Source organism: Vipera berus (genome assembly GCF_964194415.1).
Source record: "Vipera berus genome assembly, chromosome: 2".
Lineage (NCBI taxonomy): Eukaryota > Metazoa > Chordata > Lepidosauria > Squamata > Viperidae > Vipera > Vipera berus.
In genome coordinates, this window is record NC_138203.1 from 118,312,374 (window position 1) to 118,325,378 (window position 13,005).

The 13,005-nt window shown below is 42.7% G+C and overlaps 1 protein-coding gene across 2 annotated transcripts in view; it reads left to right on the forward strand.

Moving 5' to 3' along the window:
* DENND1C (DENN domain containing 1C) overlaps nucleotides 1-12,995 on the forward strand; it is a 35,535-nt gene extending 22,540 nt beyond the window's left edge. For both annotated transcript variants that reach the window (XM_081316534.1, XM_081316535.1), the window contains 10 exons: nucleotides 777-902; nucleotides 2,934-3,035; nucleotides 3,543-3,630; nucleotides 3,898-3,938; nucleotides 4,960-5,031; nucleotides 6,057-6,107; nucleotides 7,289-7,426; nucleotides 9,328-9,383; nucleotides 11,756-11,966; nucleotides 12,080-12,995. In XM_081316534.1, the coding sequence (XP_081172660.1) occupies nucleotides 777-902; nucleotides 2,934-3,035; nucleotides 3,543-3,630; nucleotides 3,898-3,938; nucleotides 4,960-5,031; nucleotides 6,057-6,107; nucleotides 7,289-7,426; nucleotides 9,328-9,383; nucleotides 11,756-11,966; nucleotides 12,080-12,655 (1,461 nt within the window). In that variant the 3' untranslated portion in view covers nucleotides 12,656-12,995. The remainder of the gene's footprint in view (nucleotides 1-776; nucleotides 903-2,933; nucleotides 3,036-3,542; nucleotides 3,631-3,897; nucleotides 3,939-4,959; nucleotides 5,032-6,056; nucleotides 6,108-7,288; nucleotides 7,427-9,327; nucleotides 9,384-11,755; nucleotides 11,967-12,079) is intronic.
* Nucleotides 12,996-13,005: the final 10 nt, after the last annotated feature.

A 13,005-nucleotide genomic window follows, 5' to 3' on the forward strand; every position in this document is an offset into this window, starting at 1 on the left:
TAAAGCATTTATATGTAACCCTACGTAGTTTTTCTCTCCTTTCCCCCTCCCCCACGTTTCCTGAAAATACCACTGGCATAATTGGAAGAGGGGACACTTCCCAACTGGAAGATTTGAAATGTTTTCTTGCAAAATGCAAAACTAGTTAGCCGCAATTAGAAAAATCTGAGCTGGTGTCAGCGGTTGGTAAGGTTTACAAGTGAGGACTCAAGTTATTAGACCTCAGCTGCAAAAATCTGGAAGTTAGGAGTTCTATATTCCTTTGCTGCCATCTAGTGGTCATGAAGAATTCTGCTTTGCTCAGGTCTGGTATCATTAAGGTCCTAATTTTCAATTTTTTAGATGTATTACACTTACACCAACTCTTTCCCCTAAGAGCTTAAAATGACACCCAGGACTATCTTTACAACCAGTTCCATGTGGTAGGATGGGCTGAAGTGGAGTAACTTATCCAAAATTATCCAACAAGCACCATGATTTAGCCCAATCTGAAACCTTCACACCACACTACATTGGTGTGGATCACAAAAAAAATTAATGGAACAGGTCTTGACACACAGGATAGGATACTGCTCTAGTGACACCTGGGGCACCGTGTAGAACTGTGGTTGTATTAGCAATGACATCTTAGTACATGTAGACCCAACCATTGTCCATTATAAATCATTCTTTCTAGCATAGCATTGCTTAGTAGAAATGTGTCAACCCAGTCAGTGTCAGGAAAGGCTTCTGGGTTTTAGGCGAGTATATATTTTTCTCCTTCTCTGTGTCTCCAGGTCTCCCTACTGAAGTTCCAGCTTAAGAAGCAATCTGCAGCCACTGGGGATGGAGTTGCCCGAGCCTTTCTCAGGGCCCAAGCGCTTCTCTTTGGCAGCTATCGCGAGGGGCTCCTTTGCAGTCTGGTGAGTGCTTTCTTCTCTTCATTCAGCCACCAGCTGGAAGAGGAAGTTCTACACAGCTCCCTTTTCTTCCACAGAAACTTTGGAGATGGAGAAGAAAGGAGAGTCATAATAAGAAAGAAAAATACCTTTCCTTTCCCCCCCCCAATTTTACGGTGGATTTACAACATGAAATTAATCAAAACACATTAAGTAAGAATCATCTGTGTATATATATATATATATATATATATATATATATATATATATATATATACATACAGTGGCGTAGCGTGGGTTGTCAGCACCCGAGGCAATTTGCGCCCCCTAACCCGGTGACGTCATGGCACCGCCGAAAAGACGCGCCCCGCAGCGGCGTAGACTTTCCAAGAGTCGCGCGCATGCGGGATGCTTCCGGGTCCCTCTCGAGGGCGGCTGGGCGGGGCTCCGACCTGCAAGAGCCGCTGCATTCAAGCTCGCACGTGAGCCCCGCTAAATAAAGCCACGCATGCGCACGAAGCTAGGCCAGCCGGCCGGCGGGTCCGTCTTCGCTCGGCCAAGCCTGCCGGGGCGCCTGCGGGGCGCTTGCGGTTGGCCTGAGCCTGGGCGGAGAGTTGGGCGCTTCTATTTATTTTATTCAGTTTATGTGGCCGCCCATCTCACCTGCCGGACTCGTTTCGCTTTGCAAGGAAGAGCAGCTCGAGAGCGGAGCCAAGCCGACTCTGTGCAGCCCTTGGGGCTCCCTGAGCAGCTCAGTGCGAGCGCGCCCCCCCAGATGTTGCGCCCGGTGCGGCCCGCCCCCCCTGCACCCCCCACGCTATGCCACTGTATATATATATATATATACATATACATATATATATATATATACATATATATATATATATATATATATATATATATATATATATATATTTGTTTTCGTAGATTTTTTCGTAGGCTAGGCTTCTTCATACCAGAAGAAGGAAGCTAAAGCCTGATGATGACGGATGGGATTCCGTCGAAACGTTGCGCCCACACCTTTAGTTCTACGCGGGGAAAAACCCGAAAAACCAAGGATCCACATACAGGCACCCGCGAAAACCTCAGAAAACATATATATATATATATATATGTGTGTGTGTGTGTGTGTGTGTGTGTGTGTGTGTGTGTGTGTGTGTGTGTGTGTAAAGAAAAACAAATTTGGGGGTGGTCACTTTTGGTAGTTGGGAAACCCCTTTGCTTTTTTGTTTGCTTTTTGTTTGAGCCTTCAAGCTCAAGGGGTGTCAGTATGGTAGCTTCACAGGTGCAGGAGGCTAGGCTTTTATTTTTATTTATTCAGAAAATTTATGTGGCTGCCCAACTCACACATGGTGACTCTGAGTGGCTTATAGAAATAAACCCCCAAATAAAAACACCCAATAGAAACCCCTCCCCTTGTGGTGACAACAATCAACATGTTAAATAGAGGTTAAGCTTTCCCAGGACTAATTTAGTTGGGGGGGTGGAAAAAAAATCCTCAATAAAATCCCAGGCATGTTTTTCATATTTGGTGAAATACTAAAGGGAAAGATGTTCATACAAATGAGCCTTTAAAAATCTGAAACCTTATCTCATGCAACAGTGCACTTTTATTATTTTGTTTAAAGGGTTTTTAAACATGGAAAAAGCATACTTAATTCTAGAACAGAGACAAGTTTCCAATGAAGAAAATCAGTATCTGGTCATACACAGACATGATAGCATCATTGCAAACATCATTCGGTTAAGTCCATATCTAAAACCACTTTGATGTTGCTGGACAGATAGAAACTGCTTAGGATCTGGGATTGCAAGTGAATGCCATTGTTTGGGATAGATCTGTAAAGAAATTCTCAAAGCAAGCAGGTTCTACAATTTCCACTGTTGTGTTCATTATCCAGGAGGATATTCCAGGGATGTTCCTCTTTTTTCCCCAGCTCTAATTTTTTCCACCACTTCTTCTTTTTAGCCTCCCTAGTCCAGTCTCTGCCCATCCACCCTGGTCACACACTTGCTGTCAATCACCTCTCCTTTCCTTGTCCCTCTTTCTCACAGGAAAAGCATACTTCCTTTTCCCAAGAGAATTTCCTACAGCAGGGATCCAGCGCCATGCAGGACTTCCTCCAGCGGGCTGTGCATCTGCAGCTGTTTAAGGAGGTACACAATGGTGAACAAGGTGGATTCCCAGTTAGTTCTTCAAGCAAATCCAGGGGGAGGCGGAAAATGGACTGCTATCATATTCAGCCCCCAAAGCAAAAACCTTCACAAGCCAACCCCCGGGCAAATACAGGAAACAGTCAACTACATATGGACTCCTGAGTAATGCAAGCAAAGAGCCTACACATTTTATACAAATCGATGGTCCATTACTAGAATATTTAATCCACTCAAATTTCTACTATATAGGGATGGCTGAATTGAAAGATCAGATAAAAAGGAGTGGATTTTTTTTCCCTCAGCCTTTTTGAGAATTCAAAAATCTCCTTAATATTACTTCCTTGTCATATTCCCACATCTCAGAGCAGGAGGAGACCATAAATGTGTCTCTGCATACTAAACCCACAGCTGAACAACTCAAATATTTCGCTTCAAAGGAAGATGGTTCTTTCCTATTTATTCTAATAAGGTCCTTTCTACTTCTTCCCAATCTTGCAATGCTATCAGTTCATCAATGACCGGCTGGAAAAGCTAAATGCAAATGAGGATTTCTCTGACCTCTTTGAACAAGAGATTGACAGCAGCTTGTCCCCAGGTAATGTAGACCCCACCTTCTTTTGTTTCCTTGTTGAGGGTCAATGGATATGCAAAAGCCCTTAAGCTCTTCTTAACATCCTCTCCTTTGTGGGCTACTTTTTAACTTCTGTTAAAAATACACAAAGTAAATAGAAAAAGAACTACTGAGAGATCACTGACATTGTAGGTCAGATACATACATTATGCTGAATATGCAGTTCAAGTCTCATTTTCTGTAAGGCCTGCAGCCAGATTGACAACTCATCTGTGCCCCCTTCCTTCCTAGGTAGTATGCACTCTTATCAGCTGTGGGTGGAGAACCTCAAGGTAAAGAAATACATTTTCATCTAAGGACATTTATCTTTTAATAGCAGTTATGTCTTCACCTAATTATCTTCTCATGTTTATGATTAACTTGTTCTTGTTTGGGGAGTTATTACAAGGCTCTGCCAATAGACCTGTACTGAAGATAGATCTGGAAGGCAAAAATCCAGATGACTACTACTAGATGGAGCAAAGAATTTGTGCAACCCTTGTGCAGTCACCCTAAATAAAAAACCAGTTTGAGAGACATTCCTCTAATATGCTCACAAGTATGTTGTGGAGTCCTTGTTGCTCTTTGAGCTTGGATTTTTGCTTGCAGACATTTCATTACTCAACTAGATAATATCATCCATGCATTCATCATCATTGAGCATGGATGATGTTACTTAGTTGGTAATGAAATGTCTGCCAGCAAACAGTCAAGTTCAGAGAGCAGCATGGATTCCACAGTTCAACCCTGAGCTACATATATTCTCTTCTGTTGGTATCATAAGAAGGCTCCTTAACACAGCCATAAATCTCAAGACAAATCACCTAAGAATTGCCAGAATTCAACCCAAATTTTAATAATCTTCTAGGAGGATTAGGTTGAAGACGTTGCTCTCTGAATTTCCTCAATTACTGCATGTTGATCCCCAGTCTAATCTATGAGAGTGATGCTATGAGATCAGGAGGAATATTAATTTTGTCATGGACCTGCTCTCCAGGTCCTAAACCTTTTGTCCACGCCACAAAGATATCTTACACACATTTCCAATATGAGGATAATTCCAATCTACCTTACAGGGAGTCTCCTTTAAATAGGCTGCTAAAAGGACCTGTTGTATGTTAGAAATTCAGCACCATTTTGCTGGATGAGCTTCCTTGTCCACTTGGGATTTGTTGTAGGACTTCCCATAACTTCCCTTTGCTCTTCTACTCAGTCAGACCACCCAGGGGTCTCCTTGTCTTATTTCAATAGCTGCAGTGGAATGTGGCTTGAATGCCTTGCTCTTAATAGTCATTTCTGATCTTTTCTCACTAGAAAAGTGGAGGAGCCCTGATCAGTACTGTGAAGAATAAGACCAATCCAGCTGTTAAGAATGCATATCAATATGTAAGGCAATCTTCTTCTTCTTCTTCTTCCACACATCTCCTGAAATGTCTTACAATAATATTTTTATTTATTTTTAAATATATTGTTTGCAAAACTAAAAAAAACAGAATTGAAAACAAAGAAAAATAAAAAACAACTGCAATAAAAAAAGTAAAGAAAACATAGGAATATTTATTTATTTATTTATTATTTATTTATTGGGACTTATATGCCGCCCTATCTCCCGAAGGACTCAGGGCAGCTAACAACAATAAAATACAATAATACAAAAGTTAAAAAGAAATTAAATTAATAGCCCCAGTAGAATAAATTAAAATTAAAATTAAGTTAAAAATTAAAAACATAATTAAAATCCCTGTCAGTCCAGGCCAGCCTGATGGAAAAGGAGTGTTTATATATATATGTTAAATGTTTGTTGAGCATTCAGAATACACTTGCTTAGTCCCAGACACGGGACAAATCTTATTTCCTGTTCAGCCTAGCCCAAGGCCATCTACAGGCAGTAGCCACAGCAATGGCAGCTCATATTTGTGTAAATTTTTTTGGCTTGCCAATTTTTTTAACATATATATATATATATATGGATGGACAGGTGCACTAGATGTATAAATACTGGATATAGATGTGCATAATTTAGAAGCATTTCAGGCTAATCCTCCTTTGAGACAAGCTCCATTCCGGAACAATGGTAAATAAAAGTACAGTATAGTATTTTACTTATTTATTTTATTAAATTTATATACTGACTCCATTTCACTCTGCAAAGTGACACTGGGTGACGGTATAACAAATATTCATTAAAATCAAACAAATGGAGATGCCTTGAAAATGCTTTTCAAAGGACAGTTGGTAATAATGTCTCTGGGGAAATGAGAGGGGGAAACACACAAACACACACACACATGCACACATGCACACACACACACAAACAACTAAGCTGGTTCTTGCGATGATCCATGCCTGTCTTCTTCCCTCCTACTACATGCCCTTAAATTATACTTATCACTTTGTTTTGTATGTTCCAGGCCAAAGGTCATGCCAAAATCAGGTTGAAAAACATAAGGAGCCGCATAAAAGTAAGAGACAATTTTCTTTCCTATTTCAATCTTCTACTTTTAAAAAATGTTACAAAAGGGGGGGGAACAGTGTGATAGTAGTATATTTTACCATACAAGTGCAGTTATGTCTGCATGTTACACTACTCCTGTTGCAAAGTCCACAAGGAGGTAAAAAGAACAGGAATAAATTCATTTTAAAAAGCAGGTAGTAAATCAGTATTTCTCCAATGTTGGCAATTTGAAATCATGTGGACTTCAACCATGCTGGCTGAGGAATTCTGGGAGTTGAAGCTGATTCATCTTCAAGTTGCCAAAGATGAAAAACACTGCATGTAGTATGCTAATGTAGCATAACCCCCTCAGAGGTCACCAAAGCCCTTTCATATTAGGTCTTTTTCTGTGCAAGTTGTCTTGCCTGAATAACATTTATCTAGTGCAGTGGTGGTGTGCTGCCAGGTGTGCTGCCAGGTGGTGAACCTATGGCACGCATGGCAGAGGCAGCTCTCAGAGCCCTCTCTGTGGGCATGCTCGCCACCGCTGCCAGCAGCTTGCGCAGGTCCATTAGGCCACCACCGCCACCCGGAGTGGCAGCCCCACCCAGCACAAAGGAGCAAAGTGGCCAGCTAGCAAGCTCAAGTAGAGGTGGTAGAGCACACCCACTCCCAGCAAGCCAAGGGAAAGCCAGATCCCCATCGGCGCCATGGCCCCCCCAATCTCAGCTAGGATTGCATGCCTCCCCCCATCTATGCTGGTCCTCCTTCCCACAACCCCACCTGCCAGAGACCCCCTGGGTGTCCCCCAACCCTACCCGGCCCCCACAGGCGTCCCCCCCATGAGCAACATTGAAGTGGCCATGCCCACCCCAGCCACGCCCACCCAGTCTGCCATTAAAACCGCAGCCATACCCACCCAGTGGGCCATGCCCACCCAGTGGGCCATACCCCCATGGCCCCCCTGAGGACACCACAATGCTGATGCGGCGCTGGCGCTTTGCGATAAATAAGTGGGTTTTGGGTTGTGGTTTTGGCACTCGGTCTCTAAAAGGTTCACCATCACTGGTCTACTGTGTCATTAGGTCACATTAGCAACCATATTTCAGACTTTGTATGTGTGGCTATTGCCTTGTTTGACTCCCCAGGAAGAATACAGTAGGGAGGGAAAGCAGAGCTAATGCTCCATAAGATGCTGTTTTCTTCTAGGATTCCACTCTACACCAGTCCAGAGAGCAAGAACAGTCCCTGAATGACAGTCAGATCTCCAGTCCCATCCTGCCTACCAGAAACAAACAGTTTGAGAACCTGCAGAGCAGACTGCCCATCACCCAGCACTTTGGGAAGGTATTGAGAGAATGGAAGTGTTAATGGCTTAAAGACTGGAAGGAGCCAGATGAGGGGAGCTTTGGGGGAAGGAAATGAACAAGAGCAGAGGAACAGGTCTGGTGTCCCTTGCTTCATGGCCCAGATACAGTATTGGGTGTCCTCTGTAGCAGATCTCTGCAGCAATTGTACAAGATTCTGGAATCACTTGCATCAAAACTAAAAAAAAACCTAGAGAAGGGCATATTTTTTATTTTTAAAAAATGTGGGCAGAAAGTTTTGAATGTGTGCAACTTGTATAAGCAGTAGTGAGGAGTAAAACATAAGTAATTGAACAGGAATCCAAATTATAAGATACTTTAAGGCCATCATATATTGTACAGTATAGCTCAGTCTCAATCATTTTGTTTGGTGCTTAAAAACAAGACTTTTATCGTCACCAGCCATAGGTTTACAAAATAGACCTTTCATGGCCCTTTATGTCTCATAATTATTCTTAGAATGCAATTTTATGCTCTTGTGCCCTGGGGCTGAAGGGGAGAAAATAACTGGAATATTAATAGCAGCTAACTACAAATAGATTTTGTATACTGTATGCTGCAGAAGAAAACTCAGAAGAGCAGTTATGTGAAGTGAACTCAGTTAACGTTCATCTAAGTTCTAATATGCCTAAACCCCAAAATATTTTTCACAAAGCAGAAAGTAACAGTACCACAGGATAAAAAATAAATTTAAATTTCAAGATAAAACTATCTTATTCTGTGTCAGCTGAACTATTAATGGCTTCCCCTGAATAATTTGGGAATTATAGCCTTCTGAAAGTCCTAGACATTTTCTATGGCAGACTCTTAATAACAGACAGGTGCATGCTTCCTTTTAAATTCATTGTAAAAGGACAATAACGCAAAATATTTGCAGATGGGACTTTCTACCCATCTATATGCATGCAGGCAAAATTCAAAATATTTAATTGCCTGATTCAGAGATTGTGAACAAAAGCTTTCTCTGGACAGAAATGAGAACACCTAGAGGAATTAAGGGTCATTGCTTTCTTTCTGTTACAACCTTTTTTGCAGGCATGTTTTCTAACCCTGGAGAAAAAGAATTATATGCCACTACTTTTTTTGTCAACTACAAGTGTCAAAATAATATCAAAGGGTAGTGCCTCACAAAGCTGCATTTTTGATGTTTTGGAAATCTTTAAATGAATCTTTTCCCTCCCCCATCCCATCCCAGGAATCTAACTAAGCCAACTGGTCATCTGCCAGATGTTTTGGGTTCCAATTCCCAGAAATCCTCAGACAGCAAGATCCATTGCTGAGACTTTTGAGGACTGAAGTGCCAGACCATATCTGCAGGAAAGTCAGTTTGGGGCTTCGGGCTCTGATGACTCAAGTGAGGAATGCAGATATTCCTTGACTTATGATCACAACGGAGCCCAAAACCTCTGTTGCTAAGTGAGACAGTCAAGTGAATTTTGCCCAATTTTATGGCCTTCTTGCCACAATCACCGTAGTTCTTAAGTTAGTAACACGATTGTTAAGTGAATCTGGTTTCCCCATTGACTTTGGTTGTCAGAAGGTTGCAAAAGGTGATCACATGGCCCCAGGCACTGCAATGGTCATAAATATGAACCAGTTGCCAAGCATCCAAATTTGGATTAGGTGACATGGGGATGCTGCAACAGTCGTGTGAAAAATGGTCATAAGCCATTTTTTTTCCAGTGCCGTTGTAGCTTTGAATGGTCACCAAACAAATGGTTATAAATCAAGGAATACCCATAGACAGCTCTAAATCCCAAAGGAAAGGTTCCATTAACTTGTCTATCCTCAGAACATCAAAGTACTGGCAAGAAAAACGATGGCTGTTCCCTTACAAGTCCAGTGCTGCATGGTGACTGAAGTTCCCTCTCTTCTTTTCAGTCTCGCCCCAGACGACCACAAAGAACAAACAGCGAGACAGAACTGGAGACTCAACGGTAGGACAAACTGAACAAATGGAGGACAGCTGGGTTCCACTAGCTTCTTCTTACTCTGACCGCTGCTCTGCTTTCTTAGCTGAGTTCTGTAGGGTCTCAGGTCTGTCCCAAGGACCTTTGATGCCTGAGGGGGGAGAAGGGGCTCAGCCTGTAGGAAATGCTTCTGCACAAACCACACTGACAAAAAAAGGGAAGGCCTATGTGAAAAAAACCAAAAGCCTTTGTTCAATCAAAGGGTTGCAATTCAACTCTGTACACATCACCTCAAGCTGTAAGCTGTGTTAAAATTTACTTCTCAGGAAACAAGATAGAAACACTACAGAATTGTCATGTTTCAGAATTAGGTTGAGATTTTTAAATCCTCTAAAACAGGGGTCCCCAACCCCCGGTCCGTGGACCGGTACCAGTCCATGGCACGTCAGCAACTGATCCGCACAAACAAGCAAAGCCCCATCCATGGGGTGCAGGCAGTACACAAAACCACACACTCTCTGGTCCCCGGAAAAACCTCTCTCCACAGAACCAGTCCATGGTGCCCAAAAGGTTGGAAACCTCTGCCCTGAAAGGTTTTTTTTCAAAATTTGGGGATTTACATATTTGTTCTTTTGAAAATGTTCAGGGGTAAAAAGAAAAACACCTTCACCTTGAGTATTGGCTCTGGAAAAACTAATTCTGCCCTGTTATACAGGGTATGTTCATCATACAGTTATCTACTTTTCCATGGACCTTTTTATCTCTGTTCAGATTGTAGAAAATTGACTTGCAATTTCCAAAGCCTAGATCACTTTAGCATATTTTTATAGAAAAGAAAGAAAGAAAGAAAGAAAGAAAGAAAGAAAGAGAAAGGAAGGAAGGAAGGAAGGAAGGAAGGAAGGAAGGAAGGAAGGAAGGAAGGAAGGAAAGAAAGAAAGAAAAGATTTTGTAAGATATGTGGTTGTTGACATAGGCAGTAATGTAAGAGATGGATGAAAACACACATAGATGTTAGACATTCAAAGACTGAGGATCCCCTGAAGTGGGAAGAGTAATTAAATCCTTGTAGCTGAAGAGCAAAAGGGACGCGGTGGCTCAGTGAGTTAGGACGCTGAGCTTGTCGATCAGAAGGTCGGCAGTTTGGCGGGTCAAATCCCAAGTGCCGCATAACAGAATGAGCGCCTGTTAGTTGTCCCAGCTTCTGCCAGCCTAGCAGTTCAAAAGCACGTAAAAAATGCAAGTAGAAAAATAGGGACCACTACGGTGGGAAGGTAACAGTGTTCCGTGTGCCTTTGGCGTCTAGTTATGCTGGCCACATGACCACGGAGACGTCCTCAGACAAATGTTGGCTCTTCGGCTTTGAAACAGAGATGAGCACCGGCCCCTAGAGTCGGAAACAACTAGCACGCATGTGCGGGGCAACCTTTACCTTTACCTTTACTAGCTGAAGAGCAACAGTTGGGTACAGTACTTGAAACACCCTCATTTATATAATGGAGTCAAAAATCCAGCTGCAGAAAAAAAATAGTAACCAAAAGATTGTCCCTGTTACAAATCATATTTTCAAACCCATTGGAACAGGGGTCACTAACTCTTAACTAATGGTAAATTAACAAGATAATTACTCTTTAGTGAGAGAGTCAAACCTATACTATTTCCTCTGCTAATGCATTATAGCTAAATACCTCAATTTAAATTCATTAAAAATGTGGCAATGTGGAATTTAGATGAGTACCACTTATCAAGAGTTCCTCATTTGGGCAAATGCAGGAACCTCACCCTCCTTGAACAAAACCAGACATATATCTTTGGGGAGAGGTTTCTTTGGGGAGAGTTTTCAAAAGAGCATGGAACAAAAGTCTACATAGGGTCTGCATATAGCCTGTGTTCACAGCAAATATAAAAAAACCTTGCCACTCAGGGTGCTTTTTAATATACAGTGAAAGTGTTCAGAGTTCTGTGCAAGACTGAAGGTTTTTTCAAAATGAAGTGGCATAGCCCTGTGGTTTCACAAGCTCCAACACTTTTCGTATGTGTACGCAGCATCACACCACATAACCATAAGAGGCAGAGACAAAATGCTGCTGCTTTAATTTGGCTCCTCCCCTTTGACCACCCCATGAATGCCACTGGTGGCGTTGTGCAAGCCCAGACTGAGATTAGCTTATCTGGTAGCTCCCTAAATATTAACTTTGAATCTCAGCTTCAGAACACAAATTCATCTGTTTTATTAATTAGTTCCCTTGCACCTTTTGTGAGAAGAGCCTTACAGAGAGGACGAAGTGAAACACACGCATTTTAGCAAATCCTTTACTTAAATCCAATTGCTAATAAAATTGTTTCCTTTCTATTTTATCAACTGCCTCACAATGTCAAGCTCTCCTATGTTTATCTTCCAGGGATGTTTCAGCTTCCTTCAAATCACCTTCCCCAGACTCCTCTGTGGAACCTGAGGGAGGTGAAAGATGCCTGAATGCAGAGACGTTTGACCTCTTAGGTGAAATTTTTGAGACACTAAACTTGCTGGAGTCCAGCCAAGCTCAACAGCCTCTCTACGGAACCCGCAGCTTGGATTTCTGTAACCTAGAAGAGGAGAGCTTCTATACTAAGGTAGGCCCCACCAGCTCAGACTCTGGGTGCCTGTAAAGAGGTGCCACTGCAGCAATGGAGCTGCCACTGGAAAGGCATGAATATTGACCCCGTTGTCTTCTGACCTGTTGCAGCTGAGGCCCAGTAGAGAGGCTCTTTATGAAGCCCTATCTGAAGAACAGGACCATGCTGATGATTCCCTGTCTGAGGACAGAGTGTTCCTGGGCTACACGGATGAAGAGAACGCGTCAAACACTTTGCTTTTGTCTGCCAGAGCTGCAAGCACAAGTAATGAGGTGTTGGTCCACAGCTCCCCTGAGCTGCAAGGTAGTCCTGGTCTGGACACCCCCACTCTTTCCTTCCAGGAGGCTAGCAATGAGCCATCAGAAGCAGCGTTGACCCAGGAGGCAGATCTTGAAACTGCCTTTCCTAGTTCAGTTACACCACAGAGCCACACTGCTACCAAGCTGCCACAAGAATGTAGGAATGACCAGACCCTTGAACCTCCAATCAAGGAGAACCCAAAGGTAGAGTCGTTGATTGCTAGTAGTTCCACCATCCAAGCATCTGCAGACTTTTTACAAACAAAAGCCAATGACTCTGTAGCAAAGAAGAACCTAGGGAGAGTCACCAGCTTACCGTCCCAGTTAGTTTCTCGGCAATCGATGCAGCCTAAGGTGCTGGAACTGAAGAAAAGATTTGAGGCCTGAAAGAGCATCCTGAAAATAGACAATGTTTAAGAGAAAAGAACCTTCTGTGTTTGAGTCATAATTACCCTTTGAACCTGGAGGCCTTTGGAGAGGGAGCAGCAGTGTAGAAGGGCTTCATCTCTCCAGGCACATAAAAATACTGCGAGCAGCAGAAGATGGTGGGGATGTGTCTGTCAATGGCACAAAGGAAAAGGAGCACTTAGTTCATGTGCAGCCAACTGGCAGGGCTTCATTCCTATTTCAATAAATGAATTTCTTGAGCTGGGCAGAGCCCCTTTCCTCTGCCGAGTGTGGAAGACTGCTTCCCATGTCAACCTTTCTCAAACAGCATATCAGGAAAAGTAGCTTAG